General features: G+C 36.7%; 1 protein-coding gene across 1 annotated transcript; it reads right to left on the bottom strand.

Annotated features, from left to right (window-relative positions):
* Window positions 1-226: 226 nt before the first annotated feature.
* LOC115424793 (mucin-5AC) lies at window positions 227-12,190 on the bottom strand. The gene is made up of 13 exons (XM_030142217.1): window positions 10,096-12,190; window positions 9,374-9,565; window positions 8,459-8,557; window positions 8,257-8,366; window positions 8,111-8,169; window positions 7,891-8,021; window positions 7,662-7,808; window positions 5,806-5,848; window positions 5,292-5,329; window positions 5,081-5,168; window positions 3,297-3,492; window positions 1,518-1,541; window positions 227-1,259 (listed from the first exon to the last, which is right to left on the bottom strand). Exons 1-13 carry the CDS (start codon window positions 12,188-12,190, stop codon window positions 1,131-1,133), a joined length of 3,351 nt encoding a protein of 1,116 aa, XP_029998077.1. The 3' UTR covers window positions 227-1,130.
* Window positions 12,191-23,787: the final 11,597 nt, after the last annotated feature.

The raw sequence follows: 23,787 nt of genomic DNA, 5'->3' as shown, positions 1-23,787 counted from the left end.
CTTTTCAGTCAAAGGTTGTAGATTGTCTTTAATGATGTAAGTAGGCAAAGCTTCTTAAGTTTGGTGAAGGATTACAAAGACTACAAGTACATTGTTCCAGTCCTTTAATCAATCCAGGTATTTGGTTTGGTTTAAACTTAGTAAAACATCAGTGAGGGGTGTGTAAATCCAGCCTTAGCAAACATTTAAACACTTCCATTATCCATTAATGACAAGAAACAACTGCTGCTGCTTTAAATTAATTTATTTCTGTTGCATACGCACACACTCACATTCCGTGACAGAAAGTCTTCAATTATTTACAAAACTTTTACATACTCTCTCAAACATACAAGCATAAATATATAAGAGTTTCCAATAGAAATGTGTATAAGCGATAATTGGCACATCCTGGAGATAGGCTGCATCACCAGCTTTGCATAATGTTTCCTATTTGTCAAACAGACCTTTCAAACAGGCACATTTTGCAAGTGCATTTTCATTAGATATAAAGTATTCGCCTTCATTGTGCTACAATGTAAATCCCTTAAAAAAAAAAAAATACCCCAAACCAGGGATCCAGCCCCTTTAGTCGTTGAAGTTTTTTTCTTTTTCAATAAAAAAAAATTGTACCTATTGTATAAGAAAAATATCAGACAGCCCCAGAAAGCCAATATTCAATATCTTTGATTTCAGAGGAAAGCATTGGTAAACATAACACACAATTTAGTGCAATCAGCAGGAAAAGAACCACAACTAAAAAGACTACACAATGATTTGTTTACAGTATAAAAAGTCTGAAGTACCTAAAAAATTAGACTGCGCTACAGAGACATCTACTGGTCATAATCAGCAACATTTACTTCATTTCAAAGATGACCACAGTCTCCAAAAAAAACCAAACAAACAAAAAAAAAATTCCTAAAGTGTTCTTGCTCATGTGAAGTAATCTCTTTGGTGGCTGTTTCCCAGTTGAGAAAAGTCTTTTGTGATTTGTCATGAGTCCAAGTAGGTAAAATATCTTAATAAATAACCAGGTCCTGCTCAGGAGATGCACCTGTTGTCCCAGAGTTTGAATATCAGTGACTGCTTTTTGATCCATTTGATCCTTTCACATCCACATGGGTTTCATCCTGACCTCCTGCAGATGTTTAGCTTTTCTTGTCATCTCCAGGTAGGAAGTATGGGTTCTCATGGCCTTGAACCAGATAGGAGTAACGGGAGGTATTTTTTCCTTTGAAGGTCTTCATGTCGTCTGGGTTGAGATCATAGGATCCTGTCTGAAAAGTCAGTGAAAGTATTAGCATCTTGAAAAACTGCAGGGACTTCCAATATAAACTTGCATGCAAACACACAAAATCCAAAACACGCAGTAGTAACCGACGACAACCAGTCCACGACTACACCCAGATTTAGCATCAGCTCTGTATCTTCCACCCATCACTCGGTGAATTCCTATCTCATAAAGCTCCGAATCACCGGTAACCCTGCCACCGTAAGTCTCACTGTAAGAATCTAAAAGCAAAGCTGTGCCTTACCTTTCTCCATCCACTCTCCTTTAGCTGAAAAGCAACACACTGGGAGTCAGGCAAAGCAGGGTGTGCATGGGAGGCAGCTGTGTGTTAGCATCAAACTACATATTATGATGATTGGGTTAATATTCTAGTGTGCATAGGCATGAAATCATATCATCAGAGCATTGAATTTATCTCTGAAGTGACACAGGATGATTATGTTCCTAATCAGCATGGATTCCCCTGAACTAGAAAGTTTAGATATTTAGGTCAAAACTGGGCTAAATTTGGATAAAGGCATTAAAACAACTATATTTTACAATTTATAAACTTGTATCCAGACAATAAATCTGATTCTGAAAGCTGATTCTTACCTGCTAAACAGTCTTTTTTTTTAAACTTCAAAGACCTGACAGAATTTTTGTGGCAACTTCCACATCAGTTTTTCTCTTCCAACTCATTTATCGTCATTTATTAAAATATCATCCTCTCAATTTTGCATTTTTCAGTGAAAAACAGCTATGTGATTTGGGGTAAGTGGAAAATGAATCACATTTTCTTTTGTATTGTCCTCTATAGGATGAACTGAGAGACTCTTTGTTTGATGACATGTTTATCCAAAATCCTGATGTGTTTTGGAGCACTGATGATGACAAGATGAACTGGTTGTTTAGTTTAAATGTATATAAATTAGCATTATTTGTTGTAAAGCCTGGAAAAAGTGGCAGATCTGTTTGTTTAAATAGGTCACTACATTGTGTTGTTTACAACTATTATGCCTATTGTCTGGTATTTGGTCTTTGGTTTATATTTTTGGTGTCTTATAAGCCCATGTAAGGGCTGGACATATTCTTATGCAGGAAACAATAATAAAAATTCACTCATTCGTTCATATTTAATTTACTGAACATGTAGATTCAAATGATATTTTGTCAAAATAAAGAAAACTGAAGACATTCTTATTATTCCTATTTTTATTTGACCATATTTGAAATAATAATATGAACTGGAAGTCAAACAATAGACATGATGTGTGCCTATATTTGTGTCCAGTTGAGAAGTGTAATATTAATTATTGCTCCAATTTCATCTAGCACCAATAGTTGGATCAATGCCGTCAGCACTGATTAACTTTAGACCTAGAGCTATTTTTGTAGCAGCTTCCAAATTATTTTTTCTCCACATTTAACCTTTCCAAAGTGATTAACTAGCAAGTACTGTAATATTTTCCTCTGTATTTTGAATTTTTCAGTAACAGTCAGGTGTTTTCCTATATTTAATTTACTGATCATGTCAAAAGCTCAGAGTTTGCACAAAGGTTTTGTAAGATCAAGAAGAAAAAGTGAACTTTTCAGCTAAATATACAATAAGTGTCTTCATCCACTGAACTTTGTTAAACTCCATTGGTTTTACTAGTGAATCAATGTTGCAGAAGTTGACATTGTTTCCATGTTCACTACAAAGCCTCTGAACATCCAAATGGGTCATATCTAATGATGCTGAATTACTGAGAAACTGCTCTGTATCAGAATTATTTACATGTAATCATAGATTTAATGGTTTAAAAGTCATTGAACATTTTAGATAGACAGCGGCTGTTTCAGTCTTTGAGGGTTAACTGGTTCTGAATCCATGTTTACCAGGTGGTTTTGGGTTAAAAAGTGCAAACTGGATGCAAAATAACTTGTGAACAATCAAGAAACTACAAGCTGATTTATTGAATATTCAACTTAAATTGTGAGTTTAACGATTAGAAATAAGATTTTTAGAAGACAGAGGCCGAATAAAACAATGTGAACTCACCAGCCCGTTGGTTTGATGCTTTTTATCCACCAGGTTATTTGTGCTTCCCCCTTCTGTCATCTCTATGGCGGCTCCTGAGTCAAAGTTGGTGGAGGCCCGTGGGATGGGGGTGATACCAGTGGGCCAGGGCTGATTCAAGTCCCCTGATGAGTATGGGCTGCTCTCATAGTCAGGTTTGTCCTTGGAGCAGCATTTCCTGATGAGCAGCCAGACAGGAACATAAGGAAAGTGGGTTTAAAATATACATATAACAGTGATTTTCATAACATTTCAGTGGCTTAAATTCAGCATGAAGCAACATTATCTACATGTTGAAGTAGAGGCATTGAAACAAGGCTCAGATGTTATGGGGAAATATGATATTCAACAAATATCAAACTATCTGATGAACCAAAATAGACAAGACAAACAGGTTTAACTTGGGTTTAAACTGATTTCTGGTTGTATCCAAACACCTACAAGTATATGAATACACCATTTTGTAGAGCTGTCTGAATGCATAATGACAATTATTATACAGTCACGGAAAAAATGATTAGGCCATCAAAAGTCATCAAGAACAATGGTTATGCAATCAAGTACTGTGTATCATGTGACTAAAACAGACAGAAAGAAAACATGGAATGACTAAAAGCACTGTTTTTTGCAGTACAATGCCATAGTTATTGATGTAAGAACTGAAGTGATTTTGGTTATTATCAAGAAAACATGGAAAATGGCTAGATATCAGCTCTGAAATTAAACTCTTATGAGCTATTTTTGTTGTTGTCATTATATTTGTCCAAACAAATGTACCTTTAGTTGTACCAGGCATTAAAATGAACAAGAAATTGAAGAAAACTAGGGGTGGTCTAATTATTTTTTCCGTGGCTGTATGTAGCATATATAGTTGACTCAAAGTATTCCACAAAGCAATATAAAAATGTCTACAATATGTGCACCACTTTCTGCTAACAATCTCACAGCACAATGTACTGCAGTTTACAGATACTGTTGTGAAATATTCCAATGTTGCTTTCTTTTAATTTTCATTCATGTTTCTTTATCTTTGCCTCATTTGTAGCTACATTTTATTGTTTCTGTTTTATTTTATGCTTGTTGAAAGAGTGACTCTGAAATAGGGCTGTGTATCAGCAAGAATCTGGTGATACGATACAAATCACAATACTAGGATCACGATACAATATATCACAATATATCATGATACTGTTAAAAAGGACATTTTTTTTGTTTGTTTCTTTTTTTTAAATGATTATTTCCTTGAAGAATTGAATCACAGCAGAAATCTGTATAAATACTAAACACATTTTTATTTGATCCCAACAGGATCTAATGTTATATCACAAAATGTTCCTGTGTTCAAACTGAAATTCTGTTTTACAGACATTACAGTTTCAGATCCTGTTCAAATGTTCGTATTCTATTAGTTCACAACTAATATCAGAGCAGTATTTTAGTTCAATCCCAACAAAAGAACGAACATCTGCCTCTCAGACAGTAAAAAGTGCTTTTAGGATGCTTCAAATAGCCATTATTTCCTAAAACAGTGTTAAATAATAATAAATAAGATATAAACAATAAAGAAAAACAAAAAACAAAAATGAATATCCCCCATATCTGCATTTGAATAAATGCCTAAAAATATCGATACAGTACTTTGTAATATCGATACAGTATTGTGAGATGAAATATTGCGATATATTGCAGAACCGATAGTTTCTAACAGCCCTACTCTGAAAGAGCGATTCTCAGTGTGTTTTAATGTATGTTTTAAATCTCCTCACCAGCAGCAGTATATGAGCAAAGCCAGGACCAGTAAGAGCAGAACTCCTCCCAGTACACAGGAGATGACGACCACTGCCAGCAGAGCCGCTGTCAACACACAAATCATAAAAACAGTAAGTTTTTGTTGTTTTTTCTTTTTTTTTGCATGATTAGAAAACTGTAACTGCTATTCTTACTTTAATTTTGCCTGTATAATGTATTCATACTCACAGTCATTGCAGTTGAAGCCACTGTATCCAAATGCACATCTAAAAAGAAAAAAAAAAAAAAAAAGAAATGGATATTAACAATTTGCTGCTACCACTGAATCCACAGGAGGGAGCCAGAAACCACTGCAAACACTGTTGAAAAGGTTACAGGTCAAGTATGACTTAATGTGCAGCTAAAATGTGAAGCACTTTAACACACATTTGATTCCTTTTTAATACGCTATTAACAGAGGTTTTAAACAATAAAGCTGAAAAGTGCTAAAAACATACATTTAAGCCAGTAATGTTAGAGCTAAAAGAAGATATTGTTGAGTTTCTAGATGTTATATTACACATATGAGGATATTAGGCTGTAACACAAACTCCATTAATCTAATTCTAATTTATTTCTTAGTATTTGTAACAGCAGGTTTACATGTAGCTAGTTAGTTCACACTCAGACTCTGCTGAACCTCATAGATGTGATATCAGTTCCAAATATATCCTGTAAATAATTTAAAACTGCTTATACTCACGTTTCACACTTGTTTCCTACTGCCCTCTCTCCGCTTGGACAAGCTACAAAAATAAGTCAAAACAATAATAATTAATAATACACAATGTCCGGCACAAAATGAGAGCATAACAAACAAGTAAACTACAGTTCCAGCCTCAGAGTAGATTGGGAGGTTCTGCACGCCTGGTTGCACATGCAAGGAAAACACGCAACACAATGAGAGCCTCTTCATATCTGGGTTGCAGTGCATAATAGTGCATTTAGTTTTTTCCTGGGAAAAGACAGCTATACAACATTAAGGCTTTATTCTTTGCTGGTTCTTCCTATGGCTACTCTCCTCGGTCACAGCCCCTTCACACCAAGAAAACTGCAATTCTTGAAGCTGTTTCCAGGGAAACAACCCCGTTAAAAAGAAATAAATTTGAGAGATAAATGAAATTAGAGTCAAGGGTCGGCATAGTGAAAAGGCTGCAGTTCTTGACCTTGTCTCTAAGTCTCGCTCCCTGTTGTTTCTCCCCCCAGTTCTCACACCGAAGTATTTCACCGAGGATAAGAAGGTTTTGTAACAGTTCTCTTAACTGTAGATCTGATGGGAATATTACACTTGAGCTGGTTTTTACACTCTGTGGGTTGTCAGATTTAACCCAAAAAGACCCAAAGAGCCACTGGTGACCAAAAGCATCTACTGATCTAAAATGTTCAATACAATCTGAAATACAAATCCTATCAATACAGGGTGGGGAAGCAAAATTTACAATGAACATTTAGTTGTTTTTTCTCAGCAGGCACTACGTCAATTGTTTTGAAACCAAACATATATTGATGTCATAATCATACCTAACACTATTATTCATACCTTTTCAGAAACTTTTGCCCATATGAGTAATCAGGAAAGCAAACGTCAGAGTGTGTGATTTGCTGAATGCACTCGTCACACCAAAGGAGATTTCAAAAATAGTTGGAGTGTCCATAAAGACTGTTTATAATGTAAAGAAGAGAATGACTATGAGCAAAACTATTACGAGAAAGTCTGGAAGATACTATTAAAGAAGAATGGGAGAAGTTGTCAACCGAATATTTGAGGAACACTTGCGCAAGTTTCAGGAAGCGTGTGAAGGCAGTTGTTGAGAAAGAAGGAGGACACAGAATAAAAACATTTTCTATTATGTCAATTTTCTTGTGGCAAATAAATTCTCATGACTTTCAATAAACTAATTGGTCATACACTGTCTTTCAATCCCTGCCTCAAAATATTGTAAATTTTGCTTCCCCACCCTGTACATGTCAATAATTGGTGCAGAATGCAGTTTGTCATCTTTTCATGGTCATCATATCTGACCCATTTGGATATTCAGAGGCTCCGTAGTGAATGTGAAAACACTGTCATCTTCTACACCACTCATTCAACGGTAAAACCCAAGGAGTTGGATCACTGACAGTGGATGGAGATGCTCGTTTTTACAATCAGTTATTGATATTTTTGCTGAAAAAGTCAATTTCTTGTCAGTTTTCTGTGTTTCTGATAGTATAACCTTTGAATTTTCTCTGAGTTTTTATGTGCATCTACATGATCAATAAATTAAATATTGGAAAATACATGATTTTCCCTAAAAAAAATTCAAAATGCAAAGGATAATATTGTAAAAATGATGATAAATCACTTAAAGTCACAAAAGCAGCACTGGGTCTTTTTGGGTTAATCTACAAAAGAGGCTTTAATGATCTATTGCACTATGGCAGAATGACACATTAAAAAATATGCTTTAACTACAAATAAAAGACTGTTCAAGGGTACAACTTAATAAAAACATTACTCCTGAAAAGTAATAAGAATACAGAATATGTATGCATGACAGCATAATTTGTTAGTATTACCTCTGCAGGTTTTGTTTTTATTGGAGTACACTGAATCAAATGGGATGAAGCCCTCTTTGCACGAACAAACAGCAATGCCATTTTGGACTGAGCATGTTGTGCTAGCGAGATCACACGGTCGCGGCGTGTTCTCACACACATTTGTACCTGGGGAAGAAGTTAAAGAAAGTTTGTATAAAGAAAAACAAAGATCAACTTATTTTCCTACTGGTGTTCTCTTAATGAATACCTGTAAATGTTCCATCTTGCAGAATTCCAGTTGAGTTTATGATTGCATTTTGGATTATTTCATCGACAGTGGCCTGAGTGGCATTGGTGTTTTGAAAGTTATTGTTCACAGATGCTATTACACTTCCTGGTCTGAGGGATTAAGAGAGACAACAATAAGCAATAAGAGCAAATATGTGTACAATATGCTTTTATGTGGAACAGAAAGGGGAGATACTCACTGAAGTTGCACAACATCAGATCTTAAATACCCAGGGGTATTTTGGAGAGCGACTTTGAGCTAAGAAAACAAATAAATGAAGTTGAATAACTGAGAGAGGATATGGGTTTATGTTCATATTGGCTGGTTTCTGAGCTCAGGACCTACCGCTGAAGTAATTTCAGCCGCTGTAGTCTTAAAAATCTCCGATGTCCTGTCTTCCATTCCTTCTGAAAAATTTCTGGAGGTGAGATGAAGTTGTCCTGGGAACACTTGGACTGAAAGAAGAGGAGGAAAGGAGAATATGAGGCAAAAAGTAATTAAAGGAAATCTTACTATCATTTTTGTTGACTTACATATGTGTCCTTACCTTGTTGACAGACGCCATCCTGCATATAAGTTCCAGAGATACACTGACAAGTTCCTTGGAAACAGAGGCTTTCAGATGGGCATGGGTTGAAAGGACAAACTGAGGACACATGGAGGAAAATAAAGACATTACACAATCTTATTTTTTTTCATAATAAATGCAGCACATTGTCTCTTCCACAGTGGATCATTTTCATATGGTGGAGTGGAAGGATCAAATCCTGCTACCACAAGGACATTGGAAATCTAAAAAATGTCCCCAAATTTTAACAATTTCAAATGAATTAGTTTATGTTTGAAGTGAAGTCTATCTATATCTATATTTATTTTGATATGTCAAACCCTGTTATGAAATGCAGTGATGAAATGGACAGAGTTTATTTTTGATAAGTATAATATTTGTTTGCGCTTTGTGCAGGATTGTTTAGAATTTATTTTGAAGTGTAAGATTTATTAAGATACTTTGAGGAACTGACATGGGACTTTGTGATCAGTAGAAAAGATGGGGTAAGGGGGCAGGAGTATATAAGTTGTACTTCATCCCACTCCTTTTCGAATGTTTTTGGGGTTTTTTAAACTTTTTTTCCCTGTTTTTTTTTTATATTTGGAAAAAAATAAATTAAATAAATAAATTAGCAACTTGAGGGACAATTAAAAATGAAAATCCAAAGTATCATTGGAGCAGATCTCAGGAATATTACCATGTGATAGCATTACAGGAAATAGTATTTTTCCACATGCGTGTAACAAATCAAGCTTCCGGTATGGATCCTGTGGTGACATTCAGACCCTGTCGTGTGTAAAGCTAGTATATTATATTATTACTGGTCATATAATCATTGCAACATTTAATAGTGATGCAGATTTTCTTTATACAGTTCAAGCCTATGATGTAACGTTACAGAATGGTACAAACCTATTGGTGGAACAACAGTAGTGTTGAGCGGAGCTGCTGTGGTTGTGCTTTCTGTTGTTTGCAGGGTGGTGACAGTATTGGTAGTAGCAGTAGTAGTCAAAGAAGGGCTGACGGTGGTGACGGTAGAGTTTGAAGTGGTAACAGGCTCAGTGGGTTTTGTGGGCATGGTGGTTAATACCGTAGTGCCAGTTGCTATAATTAAAAAAGAAAGAAAATGTGAAGCAAATAACACAGCAGACATCTACGATTTAACAGTGTAATTACAAGCATCTTGTCGTTATTAAAGCTGCACAAGGCAAAACCAATATATAAAAATTCATTTGTCTTGTATGCTCTAGAGACAAGACATGGCAGCAAATAGCTGTAAATAAAACTTTGGAAAGACCAATGAAGGCTAGAATGGATTCATACAATAAAACTTCACAGAATCCAATTGTATCGTTTACATCTAAGAACATTCTGCGTGCAGTTTGTAGTGACAACAAAGCTGATTAATTATACATTCAGTATGTGTCATGTACATTTTTGGTCTCCCTTTAAGATGAGATTTTAACTCAGTGAAACTTGAAAATGTCTCCTTTAGCATTAAAAAATTCTCTCTTGTTGAATTGCTTGGTGCAGCTTTATTTCAGGTTTACTTGCTGAATTCCCTCTCACCGGAGTGTTACAGAATTTTATTTAGCAAGGACAGTGATCGTCACTCATCATGCAGTTAGTCCTACCTCCTGAGGTTGTTGCTGAGGGACTAGGGGTGGTGGTATGTCCAGAGAGGGGTACGGTGCTAGTGCCAGGGGATGTGGTTGTAGGGAGAGAGCTGGAGGTGGTGGTGGTAGTAGGTGAAGAGGATGGGTGTCCCGATGTTGTACCTGTTGTGTTTGTGGTGGTAGCTGAGGATGCGGCAGTGCTCGTGTGAGTCTCAGGGGAAGTGTTAGTTGTTGTTAGTACAGTTGTAGAGTGTTCTGGGGTTACTGCACTTTTAGTTGTGCTGTGGCTGGTTTGTGTGCTCACTTGAGTTGGAGCTGTGTTCTTGCTGGAGTGTGGGGTTGATGCAACTGGAGTTGTGTTGCTGGCAGATTGTGTGGTTGCCATTGGGTGGTTGGTGGTTTGTGTTGTTGTCATTGTGCTGGTGGACTGTGTGGTCATATGGGTGTTGTTGGAGGGTGTGGTCATACTGGTGTTGTTGGAGGGTGTGGTCATACTGGTGTTGTTGGAGGGTGTGGTCATACTTGTGTTGGTGGACTGTGTGGTCATACTGGTGTTGTTGGAATGTGTGGTCATACTGGTGTTGTTGGAGGGTGTGGTCATACTTGTGTTGTTGGAGGGTGTGGTCATACGTGTGTTGTTGGAGGGTGTGGTCATACTGGTGTTGTTGGAGGGTGTGGTCATACTTGTGTTGGTGGACTGTGTGGTCATACTGGTGTTGTTGGAATGTGTGGTCATACTTGTGTTGTTGGAGGGTGTGGTCATACTTGCGTTGGTGGAGTGTGTAGTCATACTGGTGTTGTTGGAGGGTGTGGTCATACTTGCGTTGGTGGACTGTGTGGTCATACTGGTGTTGTTGGAGGGTGTGGTCATACGTGTGTTGGTGGACTGTGTGGTCATACTGGTGTTGTTGGAGGGTGTGGTCATATTTGCGTTGGTGGACTGTGTGGTCATACTGGTGTTGGTGGAGTGTGTGGTCATACTGGTGTTGTTGGAGGGTGTGGTCATACTTGCGTTGGTGGACGGTGTGGTCATACTGGTGTTGTTGGAGGGTGTGGTCATACTGGTGTTGGTGGACGGTGTGGTCATACTGGTGTTGTTGGAGGGTGTGGTCATACTGGTGTTGTTGGAGGGTGTGGTCATATTTGTGTTGGTGGACTGCGAGGTCATACTGGTGTTGTTGGAGGGTGTGGTCATACTGGTGTTGGTGGAGTGTGTGGTCATACTGGTGTTGTTGGAGGGTGTGGTCATACTGGTGTTGTTGGAGGGTGTGGTCATATTTGTGTTGGTGGACTGTGTGGTCATACTGGTGTTGTTGGAGGGTGTGGTCATATTTGTGTTGGTGGACTGTGTGGTCATACTGGTGTTGTTGGAGGGTGTGGTCAAACTGGTGTTGGTGGAGTGTGTGGTCATACTGGTGTTGTCGGAGGGTGTGGTCATATTTGCGTTGGTGGACTGTGTGGTCATACTGGTGTTGGTGGAGTGTGTGGTCATACTGGTGTTGTTGGAGGGTGGGGTCATACTTGCGTTGGTGGACTGTGTGGTCATACTGGTGTTGTTGGAGGGTGTGGTCATACTTGTGTTGGTGGACTGTGTGGTCATACTGGTGTTGTTGGAGGGTGTGGTCATACTTGTGTTGGTGGACTGTGTGGTCATACTGGTGTTGTTGGAGGGTGTGGTCATATTTGGGTTGGTGGACTGTGTGGTCATACTGGTGTTGTTGGAGGGTGTGGTCATACTTGCGTTGGTGAACGGTGTGGTCATACTGGTGTTGTTGGAGGGTGTGGTCATACTTGCGTTGGTGAACGGTGTGGTCATACTGGTGTTGTTGGAGGGTGTGGTCATACTGGTGTTGTTGGAGGGTGTGGTCATACTTGTGTTGTTGGAGGGTGTGGTCATACTGGTGTTGTTGGAGGGTGTGGTCATACCAGTGTTGTTGGAGGGTGTGGTCATACTTGCGTTGGTGGACTGTGTGGTCATACTAGTGTTGTTGAAGGGTGTGGTCATACTGGTGTTGTTGGAGGGTGTGGTCATACTTGTGTTGTTGGAGGGTGTGGTCATAGGTGTGTTGTTGGAGGGTGTGGTCATACTGGTGTTGTTGGAGGGTGTGGTCATACTTGTGTTGGTGGACTGTGTGGTCGTACTGGTGTTGTTGGAGTGAGGGGTTGTACCTGTGTTCTCGGTGCTGTGTGTGGTCAGCGTACTGTCACTGACATTATGTTTTGTTTGAGTTGTATTGTTGCCAGAGTCTGTTGGTATAATGGTTGTATTTGCAGTCTCACTGGTGACGGTGGTTTGTCCATTCTCTGGGTTTGTAGTGGTCGTGGTTGTGCCATTGGTTGGAGTCGATGGGAGGTCAGGTGGGGAGCTGGTTGTGAGGCTGCTGTTGTCAGTCTCGTTGCCTGTGACTGCTTCAGAGGTTGTAGACGTGTCAGTCAGCCGAGTGGAAGGTGTGGTGGTTGGTATCACAGATGTAGATTCTGTCATGACACTTTCTGTGGTTGAAAACAGCACTGAAGCTGTGGAATTTGTGGTCATTGCAGTTGAAGAGGTAAAAACATTATCGGTATGGTTGCTGGTTGGAGTTGAGGTTGAGTCAAAGCTTGTTGAAGTGGTGAATGGCCCACCGGAGATATCATTTGTAGGGGCATGTGTGATAGGATCTGTCGCTACTATTCCTGCAGTTATAAGAAGCACAAGCAAGAACACTGGTCAACAATGACTTCGCTAATTAGAAAAAAAATACTTAAATTGGGGGTGCTGATTCCAAATCTGACCTCAGAATTTCTCCATCCTTTTGGGCTCTTGAGTTAAGCTCTTGAGTTAAGCACAAGTAAATGTATATCCATTAGCAGCATGCCAGCATGAGGTAGCAACTAAGTTGGATGGTCAAAAGAGAAAGCTGGAATTTTCACTGGACCCCAAATTGGAGAACTTATTGGTGAGCCTGTATTCCTATCAAAACTCAGCTCTAGAATGAACAGCCTGGGATTCATTTGTGCAAGTGGGAGGACATGCTCAAACCATATGAACACATGAGGTTGCAGAATGTTACTCAAATCAAATCTCCTCCCCTTGTAGCTTGATTTTTTTCCCAAACAATTTTTGTGATGTATGTTATGAGCATGGTGGATGATTTCATCCATGTATTTCTGAACTGGAAACTAGGTACAAAGAAGCTTCAACCCAAACATGATGGTGATTACTATTGGTTCTACTGCAGGAAACTGTCACAACCTTCAAGAACAAGAGACTGATACATTTGGGAAATAATTTGATCCAAGCTAATGGGCTCTGACACTTAGGTTGGTTCATCTTTGGGGTTGATGTTTATATTTATTAGTTTATTGACCAATTTAAAATTCCTTACCTTGAGGTTGTCAATAGACAATTATAGGTGTTGGCACAAGATTGGAAAAGTAGTGTGGTTTATATGTTCACCTAACTCAAAATCCTGATGTGCTGGAGAAATTCTGATTTTAGATTTGGAATCAACATGAATGATTTAATCAGGTGACATCAGGTGTTTTCCCCTTCCGGTGTAAATAGCTCATTACTCTTTCTCTGCTACCAAAATATCTGACAATTGCAACAAATGCAAGAAATATTTTCAGAATTCGATGACCTGCCAACAAAAGCAACATGTAAAAATATATTTCTTAACCTTCTGAGTTCCTGCAATGCATTTTTGTCCCCTGTATAGGACAAGTTTCACAACTTCACTGAAAAAAAAAATGCCAAGGACATTCTATAAATGAAAAAATAGGATCAGTGGTCCTGTAGCTCACAAGCATGTTCTATCAAGAATCAATAACTCGAATTTGTGAGGTTGTCAGGTTCTGTCACTATGTTAGAGTCCTGTGGTCTTGATGCAGGAGATCAGTCTCCCAAAAGCAGTGGGTGGTACTTTCACTTGAAGATAAGTCAACAAATTAAATGGAAGTCCATATATGACTTCCTGTCAGTGCTCAATAGTAACTATACTGATATCTCCAACCATTTCCATTTTATAAGCCATAAAAATATGGCCTGTTACAAGGCAAATTTTTAATGATTCAAAAATTCTTAAAAATGTTGCAGACATTGTCCCAAGGAAGCTATATAAAAAATTTGAAATTAATCCGACCAGTAGTTACGGAGAGAAATATTGTTGCAATCTAAACATTGGTAACCTTGAGTTTGACCCTCCAAGGTCACTCAAGGTCAAAGGTCATGGACCCAAATAAAAGTCCATACAAGAACAAACTCTGTAGACATTGTTCCAAGGAAACCACATATAAAATTTGAAAAATAATCTGACCAGTAGTTTTTTTTGTCTGAGAAGATGTTTGAAAGAGTTGGTAATGAAGAGGACGACGATGAAGATGAAGACGACGGACACAGCGCCTTCACAATAGCTCATGGCCTATTGGCTGGCGAGCTAATAATAAAAAATGTATCTGAAAAATGTTTGGCATCATGCTGTTTCCAACTGAGGCAGTTATTTCATGTAAAAAAGCCAAAATTTACACTTTCCTGGGTCTCAGGAGATTAAAGATTTTGATATATAGCAAATTATGTCCATGAAATTCAGCCAAAGAACCAGATATTTCCACCTGTAGATTGTAGATGTCTTCTCTGGCTTGAAACCTGTACTTAGGGTTTCATCCAGCTGAACTAAAAGTGAAACTGAAGTGGCGTATGTGTTGATAGACATTTAAAAAGCACACATTCTTAAAGAGTAATGGGTCAGTAACAGCTCCGAAGACATGTTTAAAGACTTTCGCAGAGGGCAGCTCCACCGTGTCTTAAATAAACTCGTAACAGTTTAACAGTAAGTGTGGAAGAAGCTGACAAAAGCAGTGACTCTACAGATAAGAACAAACGGCAAGTGACGTCTGTTTACAACATCTCAATGTGCCGGACGCACGTACGCCCAACTTCATTTGACAGAGTTAAAGGAAAGCGCTGCCTCCTTTGGCTGTGACGCCTGTTCCCGTTTAGCGTTTTCTCATTTTTGCCTCAGCATTTATGGGGAAACAGAGGAAGTCGGAGGAGCAGCACAAACAGCAGGAGGGCTTTGATTAGAGCTTAGCGTGTCTACCTCAGCTCCTCATCTGCATGCATTGAATGACTACATCTAAACCTCCTTTTCAGTTGAATATGCTGCTTAGAGCCACTTGGGTGGACGCCTTAAACACACAGCTTTCTTCAAGGAAAGCACAAGGAAGTGGCGAGAAAACCAAGACTAATATCAGACACTGAGCATGATTTGATTATTGTCAATGTGTACAAGGCCCCATGTTACCTAATGTCTTTATCACTTAGTAACCAAGACTCATTGGAGATGAAAAACCACAGGCTCAACACACCCTGCACAGAAGACTTTTACAGATATTATGTACACACACACCCATACCTATCTCCATATTTACTGTATGTAATAGGGTGTAGAAGTGAAGAAACAATAGGTGACAGACATGTATACTGTCATAGCGTTCTCAATGGTTATTGAGAGAAAAATGACTGGGTGTGTGTGTTATAAAGAAAAGGAGAGGCAAAATTATATGGCTTTTGCGTAAAACAACTATCAATACAAGGAATTACTTCTGCAATAAGTCTACAACAAGGTCTGTTTTGAAAAGATGGATTAGGTATGTCACATCAGTTTGACCATCATTTATCTAAGGCCATGTCTTATGTCCATTTCACCTCTTTTTACTTTTTAACCCTTTTTAGGGATGCACCGATACCACTTTTTTCCAGACTGAGTACAACTACAAGTACTTACATTTGATTACTTACCAACACCGAGTACCGATATGAATACTTAATAATACCATTACAGTTGTTAGTTACTTTTGAAAATGTGCTTTATTGTCATTGTCATTAGTCTGATTGGAACAAAGTGTTGTTAGTACTGACATTTAATGCATTGGAATGAGCGTTTGTCAATCAATCCACCAGAGGGCACCGCTCTTAAGTAACCATACTGGACAAATGTTGCGAAGAAGAGTAAAGTTTTTTGAGACGAAGAAGAAGAAGGTAAATAATAACAAATATGCCGACGACAGAGGTAATACTAATGTGAATACTAATGTTGATATTGATGAGGGTAGTTGTCGTAAATGTATCAGTAGTTTTTCACTAACTCACACAGTCGTCTTTGAAAAGTTGCGCTACCTCCACGATTTCTGGTGGTACTGCTCCGAATTCTCCATCTGGGTACGCATCCGTGAGCAGCCGGAAAATGGACAGAATTCCGTATAGACGGACTGAACACTCCGTCCATATCTGTCTGTGTCTTTAACAAAACTGTCAGTCACTGTCACTTTTGTCACCGTCGCTTATTTTGAAACATCCCCACACTGATGACATTACTCCTTTTCCGCGTACCTACTACACTTGACTGTGAAAGTCATGCACCGTAAGTAGTATCAGTGTGGTTGTATCGGAGTACGAGTAGAAGTACACACACTCAGCATTGGATCGATACCTGATACTGGTATCGGCATCGCTGCATCCCTAACCCTTTTGTATCAATGTTTTGGTTTTTCTTAAATTTTTTAATATCACACATGTGCACCTCAGCATTCCTGTTCTAGGGAGTTTAGTTCTTAATTTTATACTGTATAAATTACATCTTTTGGATTGCTGAGGGAAGATCAATCATCCTTATCTGTATCACCTGTGGAGTCCCGAAAGTATCGCTGTGTGATTCAGTTGTAATTTTCAGGTGAATGGATGAGAATGGTGAATTGTTACGTGAATAAACATGTGAACCATGGAAAATCCTACTAAAAAGAGAAAAAAAAACAACTACCAGTTTGTTACTAGCTTGTCTAGATTAAGATTTAAAGAGAATCCACTAATCTTACTAGATGGCCGGAGATGAAGATTAATGAAAACCTCTTAAATCAGATCCAGTCGACTCCAGTCGCTTTAATTAGCATGAAAACATGTTCTGTGTGTTACATTCTTGTCATTTTAGTATCATTTACAAGGACACGGATGTTTCCACGAACTACAGAGCTGAAGGTTAAAAACGTCTGGAATACAGTGCGTTCTATTAAAATGTCAAACACGGGAGGTTTTATCTGCCTGTATCAAAACCCTCACATTCTAGCCATTGTTCGGATTCTGCTGATGTTAACAAAACAGTCGCAGTTTCGGGTCGAGGATGGCGTCAATGTCAGCAGGTTGAAGCTAAAGAAAATAGAAGAAATGCAGTTCAGTCAGTCAACACAGCTGTGAAGGAGAAGCATTAAGTCAGACTGTGTCCACATGTAAACTCATAAACTGTCCAAGAGCCATATCAGCTCAGTGTGTTTGAGGAGAAAACACTTTCTTATCCGCAGTGGAAAGTATACAGCCCGTCTCCGCCTCTTAAGTACAGGCTAAAACTGCCTTCTCATGAAAAGAAGAACACGTCTCATGACTCCAGTATGATTATTTTAATGTCGAACTTTATCTTTGTTCAAGTGCTTCGGCCTCTTTAACGTCACAATGAAACTGCTTTTAGTGTGCATTAATTCAAGACTTTACAACAACACGGACTAGCATCTAAAAGAGTCGACAAGTTGAAAAGCTTTTAACTAAATAAAAAGACAATTTATATTATCTACAAAGCAGCTATTGTTTAATGTCAGCATTTTTCCTACACTATATGGACAGAAATATTGGGACACACGTACAGTCACAGAAAAAATTATTAGACCATCAAAAGTCCTCAAAAACAATGGTTATGCAATCAAGTACTAACTCCTGTGTGTATCATGTGATTAAAACAGACAGAAAAGAAAACATGGAATGCCTAAAAGCACTGTTTTTGGCAGTACGATGCCATAGATATTGATTTAAGAACTGAAGTGATTTTGGTTATTATCAAGAAAACATGGAAAATGGATAGATATCAGCTCTGAAATTAAACTCTTATGAGCTATTTTTGTTGTTATCATTATATTTGTCCACACAAATGTACCTTTAGTTGTACCAGACATTAAAATGAACAAGAAATTGAAGAAAACAAGGGTGGTCTAATAATTTTTTCCGCAACTGTAGACCTACAGGACTTTCCATTCACATTGAGCTAAAATATAAATGTCAAATCAATATTTCAATAAAGTTTAAAGGCTGAAGAAATCAGAATGTTATTTGAGAATTACAATGATTAGTTATAGAGAAAATGTGGGGAATATTTCAGAAATCCAGACAGAAAACATTTAAAAGAATTCTGATTTTAAAAATTCAATGTTGAGTAAAATTATAAAACCTCATTTTCTAACCATAGATGACAATGTTATTTTAAAAAAAAAAAAATAAAATGTTTATTTCAGTGATATTCATCACAATATTTGTCATTATTAATATTACAAATTTTGCTAATATAGTGAATTTCATACCAAAGTGTCAAAGCCTAATCTAAAACAGTTGATAGTTTGGATTCTTTTAAACTAAATAGAAAAAGGGAGATTACTAAACTTTTGTCACTAAAAATACTATAAATTAAAAAAAAGTTGATATCACTCATTGTGAACATAAAAACATATATGGACAAAAGTATTGGGACACACTGAATTCAGGCATTTCATTGACAAAAGGGAGGTGAGCTACAAAAGAGTAATGACCGGATTTCATAATTTTATGTTGCAATAAACATTTTCACTTTGTCCTTTGGGTTAATTTTATCATAAAATGCTACAGAATACTTATATTAACTCAACATTGAATTCTTAAAATTGTTGTAATTGTAAATGTTCTGCCTCTAGATTTCTGAAATATTTATCACATTCTGACAATAATAATAATAATAATAATAATAATAATAATAATAATAATAATAATAATAATACCACAAGTAATGTCTGGTTTCTTCCACTCTCACCTTATTGATTTCAGTGATTTTACTAAATTCATTTCAAATATTGATTTGACATTTTTTATCAGAAATACTGACAAGTGACATGAACATCTTTATCATGATAACATTTCAACTCAAGGGGGACATGCTGTAGGTGTGATTCAACCAAATATTTTTATCTGTATAGTTTATGTCTAATTAGATGATTATGATTACTTTAATGCGATAATTCATCTATGCATAAACCAGCAGACTGTAACATTGCCTCTATTATAAACCTATGACACAATTTATCGCAAATAATATTACTCTTAATATAAATGTTCTGCTTAAATGTAGAAAAAACCTGAAATGTAATCTGGGTTCGTGTGTTACATTATTATTTGTATATTTGCATATATACTATATAGACAATGACTGTGATCCATCATAACACTTTTAATAATTAAAGGAATTGAGTGTTAGCACGATACATGATTTATAAAAGATTAGATGCCCATTCCTGAACGTCCACATTACCAGATGCAGCTGGTCACACCCAATATTACACTTATCAGATCTGAATAACTGTATTCACATCATAAATACCTGAGGAAGGGCAACAAAGAGGAAGAAACAACAATCAGCTTTTATCTTCTGTCACCACAGTGAACTGAATGGAAAACATACACAGGAGGGGTTTTGTGTGAGGTGACATTTCTAAAGTTCCGCTCTTTACTGTGATATTTTTTAATGTGAATTTGGGTAAGAGATAAGTGTCACGCTATTTCTCAGATACACCTAGTGTTCTGCTTTTTCCAGATGGCGTTTATGAGAAATGAGTAAGTTCTGAGGAACTTCACTGTTAAGTTTGGTATCATGGTCTGAACAACTGTAAGCTGATATGAGGTATTTTTAACTTTTGTCATTAAAGATAATATGATAAAACATGTCATAAACTATAATTACTGTAGAAAAATGATAAAAATGTGTCGCATAGGCTCAGACTGTGTGAAGCTCACATTGAACAAGAGGTATTTCTGAAACCTAGTTGTAATTAATGTAATAAAGTAATGGAAATATGACTAAGGGAGGGTTGGGATATCATAAAAAAAGGTTTGTCTCTTTGTGAACACATGAGGAAATGACAGCCAATAGGGAAATTATTTCTAAAAAAAATTCTGAAAGGAATTTATTGCATGTGTCTTAACATAAACAAACATGTTAATTTGATTATGTCTACTGGGATTTACATAACCACATTTGCTCACACTTTGTTCTAGGCACCATCGTGTTCTTTGAGGAAACATGACATGGAAATGCAAGCGGTCTGTTAATGCAAATTTAATGACATACAGTAACAGCTTTTAGTTTTAGTTTATTGTAGAGGTGTGACAGTGTCTGAGAGGAACAGGACATGATGCTTTTTGTTTTGACTAAATATTCTAAAATATCATTACGTTTCCATGAAAGCAAACTGATGTACAGCCACATAGCCATCACATCACATCTCTCTTTATTGCTATTATTAATTTTTATTTTATGTTGTTTGTTTTTGCACTATCTTTAAGCATACACACTTTTCTTGCACTTTATTCTGTTGCTGCCTAGACCATTGAATTTCCCCATTGTGGGATCAATAAATTCTAATGTAATGTAATCTAATGTAATGTAAAGTAAAGTAATCCAACCTAATCCAAACTGATAAACCTCACACAAACAATGAAAAATAAATGGTAAATCACAATGGGTTATTTACAAAATCTGTCTGGAAGATTTAGTGGCGTCTGGAGTGCAAAATTCTGAAAACCCCTCTCCTCACCATCCCCTACGGTGGCCACAAAAACACAAATAACACTCAAAAAATACTCTTACATAAATGCTATATACTTTTTATTCACTATGTGTCCACTATGTTTGATAAATAAATGAATAAATAAATAAATAAATAAATAAAAATATACAGCCCTGAGCCGTTGGATTATGCAGATTCAGGTCAACACTCAAACATATTAATGACAGTAATGTATCACAACACTGGATGCCACCATATGTTAAAAAAGGAGAAGAGGAAGAAGTCTATTCTGAACTATGACGGAACATGGTATTGGTACAATGATTCTTATTTTAAGCTGATTATACACTAATGAAGACATAATAATGAATGTTCTATTTTATTTCTGCAAATAGACTCTTCACAGCCACATTAAAACAGTTTTTAAATCTAAAGCCTGTGTTCAAGGTTTTAGTATTAAAGTAAAGTTACCATGGAAATGATTACTGATTACAGTTTATTACATATATATAACATGATGTAAATAGTCAACAGTCATAGTTCAGTCATCTCGGACACTGACACTTCCAGTTTAAGGCCTTCTGCTCATGCCCAGAGTCAGGACTAAACAGGGAGAAGCAGAATCTGGAATATAAATTACACAAACCCAAACTCTAACAATGCTTAAGTGAAATCTGAAAACATTTCTTTTTATCTTTACATATGGAAACTGAAATGGTTTTATCTGCATGCCTCTCTTTTTATTTTATCTTTTTTTTTTTTTTTTATCTAAAACTCTGCATTTACTGTTAATAATCATTACTCTATGTATTTCTAACTTGCTTTTGTAAAACCCTTTGAATGACTCTGTGTGTTAATTGTGTAATGTGTAAACTTGCGTTGCCTGGTAAAATATTGTGTAATGACTAAACTTTTTCCTGGAAAGAAACTGGTGAAATGACACTCAGTTATACACAGTGGAAAATGGAAATCACTATAAGCAGGTGGTTATTGTATTTCTCACCTGTCTGCAAGTCTCAACTCAATTTTATTAGCACTAATTATGTTTATATACCTTCAACTGTTTGGCAGTGATCCTCGTGTAGATATTTTGCTACTTGTTATCTTTACACATGATAAACTCCCATCATGCAACTGCACATGGTCGATCCACTTAGACTCCCGTGGCCTCTATTTTACATGTATTTTTTGTCATTTTATGCTGAGACCAAATGACAGCGCCATCTTCAGTTATGAAAAGACCCAAGTGAACTCTGGAAGTGACCTACTTAGTCACAATAAGCCAGTTATTTAAGCAGCATTTGTAGAGGAATGATTCTGTCTCAGACATTTTGATCCATCTAAGCGGTTCATCACTATAAGTAGTTTCCACTGTGCTGTGATTATGTCTGCAACAACTATTACATAATCATCACATCACAGTCATTCGGGACAGTGATAATGATAATCGTCTCCATTCATGTGTAAATAATGTATTTTATCATTAATTCTAGACATTGTTTTGACTTCTTTTAATTACACAATCTTTTCGTGCTCCATTATTCTTCTGCAGCCTGATTTTATTTATGTAAACCAATACTACAAATCAGAGTTTCGCCTCAAAAATACCACAAAAAATGTATATATAACACAATAAACGACAGGTAGAACTACAGAGGAGAATCCCACTTCCAGGACAGACTGTACAAAAAGAGTTTTTTGTTCAGATATTTGGTTTAATAATGAAACCAGAGGGTTTATAAATATTATGTACAACAGGAATGTATTAAAGGTGGTCCATTTAACAACTCATTTAGATTTTGTTCCATTGTAGAAAAGTTGGATTATGTGCTTTGTATAATTTAGTTACATCCTATCTGCGTAAATTAACTTTCTTTTTATGGCCTTTTTTTCAAGGTTTCGCTCTGATTTGTACAATGATCAAAAATGTTTGTGATGAATTATGTTATGTCACTTTTCTTGAAAAAAGGGACTCAGAACACAATAAATTTTATATGCTGTCTTCAAAATATGTATGGGTATAATTAAACCAATGCTAAACTTATACAACAGTGGTGAATAAAGTTTAATATTGTTCATTGAAATCATTTATATGACAATTTATCAACTCAAATGTAAATATTCTTGCAGTCGTGATTGCGATACTATGGGTATTAATAGCAATAGCTCAATAATAAATACTGTAACTTTTAAAAATCTCTTTTCAGCAAAACTTTCATTGATCTATGTAATGTGGGCAGAAAAAAATGTGATTTTAAATGCACTTAAAATAGCGAGATCTGAATTTGCATGTATCACCAATGCTGTAACATCTGATGCTGTCATCTAGATTTAACCCATAAAGACCCAGTGCTACTTTTGTGGTAGGTCCCAAATGATTTTTTTTTCGCTATATTTAACCTTTCTTAAGTGATAAGTCACTATTAATTTGGAAGTAATCCTCTGTATTTTGCATTTTTCCAGTAAAAATCAGGTATTTTCCAATTTTGAATTTACTGATTATGTAGATGTTCATAAAAGCTCAGATTAAACTTGAAGATTATTATAACAAAAAACTGAGAAAACTGAAAAAAGGGACTTTATCAGTAAAATATATCGTGAACTGAACATAAAACAAGTGTCAATGACTGCTGTTATTTATCAAACTCCATGGGTTTTACTGGTGAATCAATGCTGTAGAAGATGATGGTGTTTCCATGGTAACTACGGAGCCTCTGAACGTCCAAACGGGTCATATTTGATGACCATGAAAAGATGACAAACTGTATTTTGCACCAATTATTTGCATGTATTGATAGGATTAATGGATCAACAGGTATTATAGATTTTAGATGAGGAGATGGTTTTGGTCGCTAGTGGATGTTTGGGTGTTTAAGGGTTAAATTGTTCTAATTGTTCATTGTTCTGGCTTGAAGTCTAAGGACAGGAGTGAGTATCTAAACCGTTAATATGTTAAGTTATTTGATGATGAGAATGGGGGTGGGATTAAAAACGTTTTTCTTCTTCCCACTCCTTTTCAAGTACAAATGAATGATTTTGGAATTTTTTTGAACTTGCATGTATTCTGTAAATGCTCAAAATAAACAAATAAATGAATGA

This window comes from Sphaeramia orbicularis, chromosome 8, assembly GCF_902148855.1.
Source record: "Sphaeramia orbicularis chromosome 8, fSphaOr1.1, whole genome shotgun sequence".
NCBI lineage: Eukaryota > Metazoa > Chordata > Actinopteri > Kurtiformes > Apogonidae > Sphaeramia > Sphaeramia orbicularis.
This window is presented reverse-complemented; position numbering and strand designations above follow the sequence as displayed.

Bases quoted from the DNA above. Each gene is read 5' to 3' on its own strand.
- LOC115424793 (XM_030142217.1), bottom strand. From the start codon at position 12,190: ATGACCACACCCTCCAACAACACCAGTATGACCACACCCTCCAACAAC. The intron at 8,367-8,458 runs GTAAGGACACAT...CTCTTCTTTCAG, and splicing joins GGATGGCGTCTGTCAACAAG to TCCAAGTGTTCCCAGGACAA. The intron at 8,022-8,110 runs GTGAGTATCTCC...TTAATCCCTCAG, and splicing joins TCTGATGTTGTGCAACTTCA to ACCAGGAAGTGTAATAGCAT.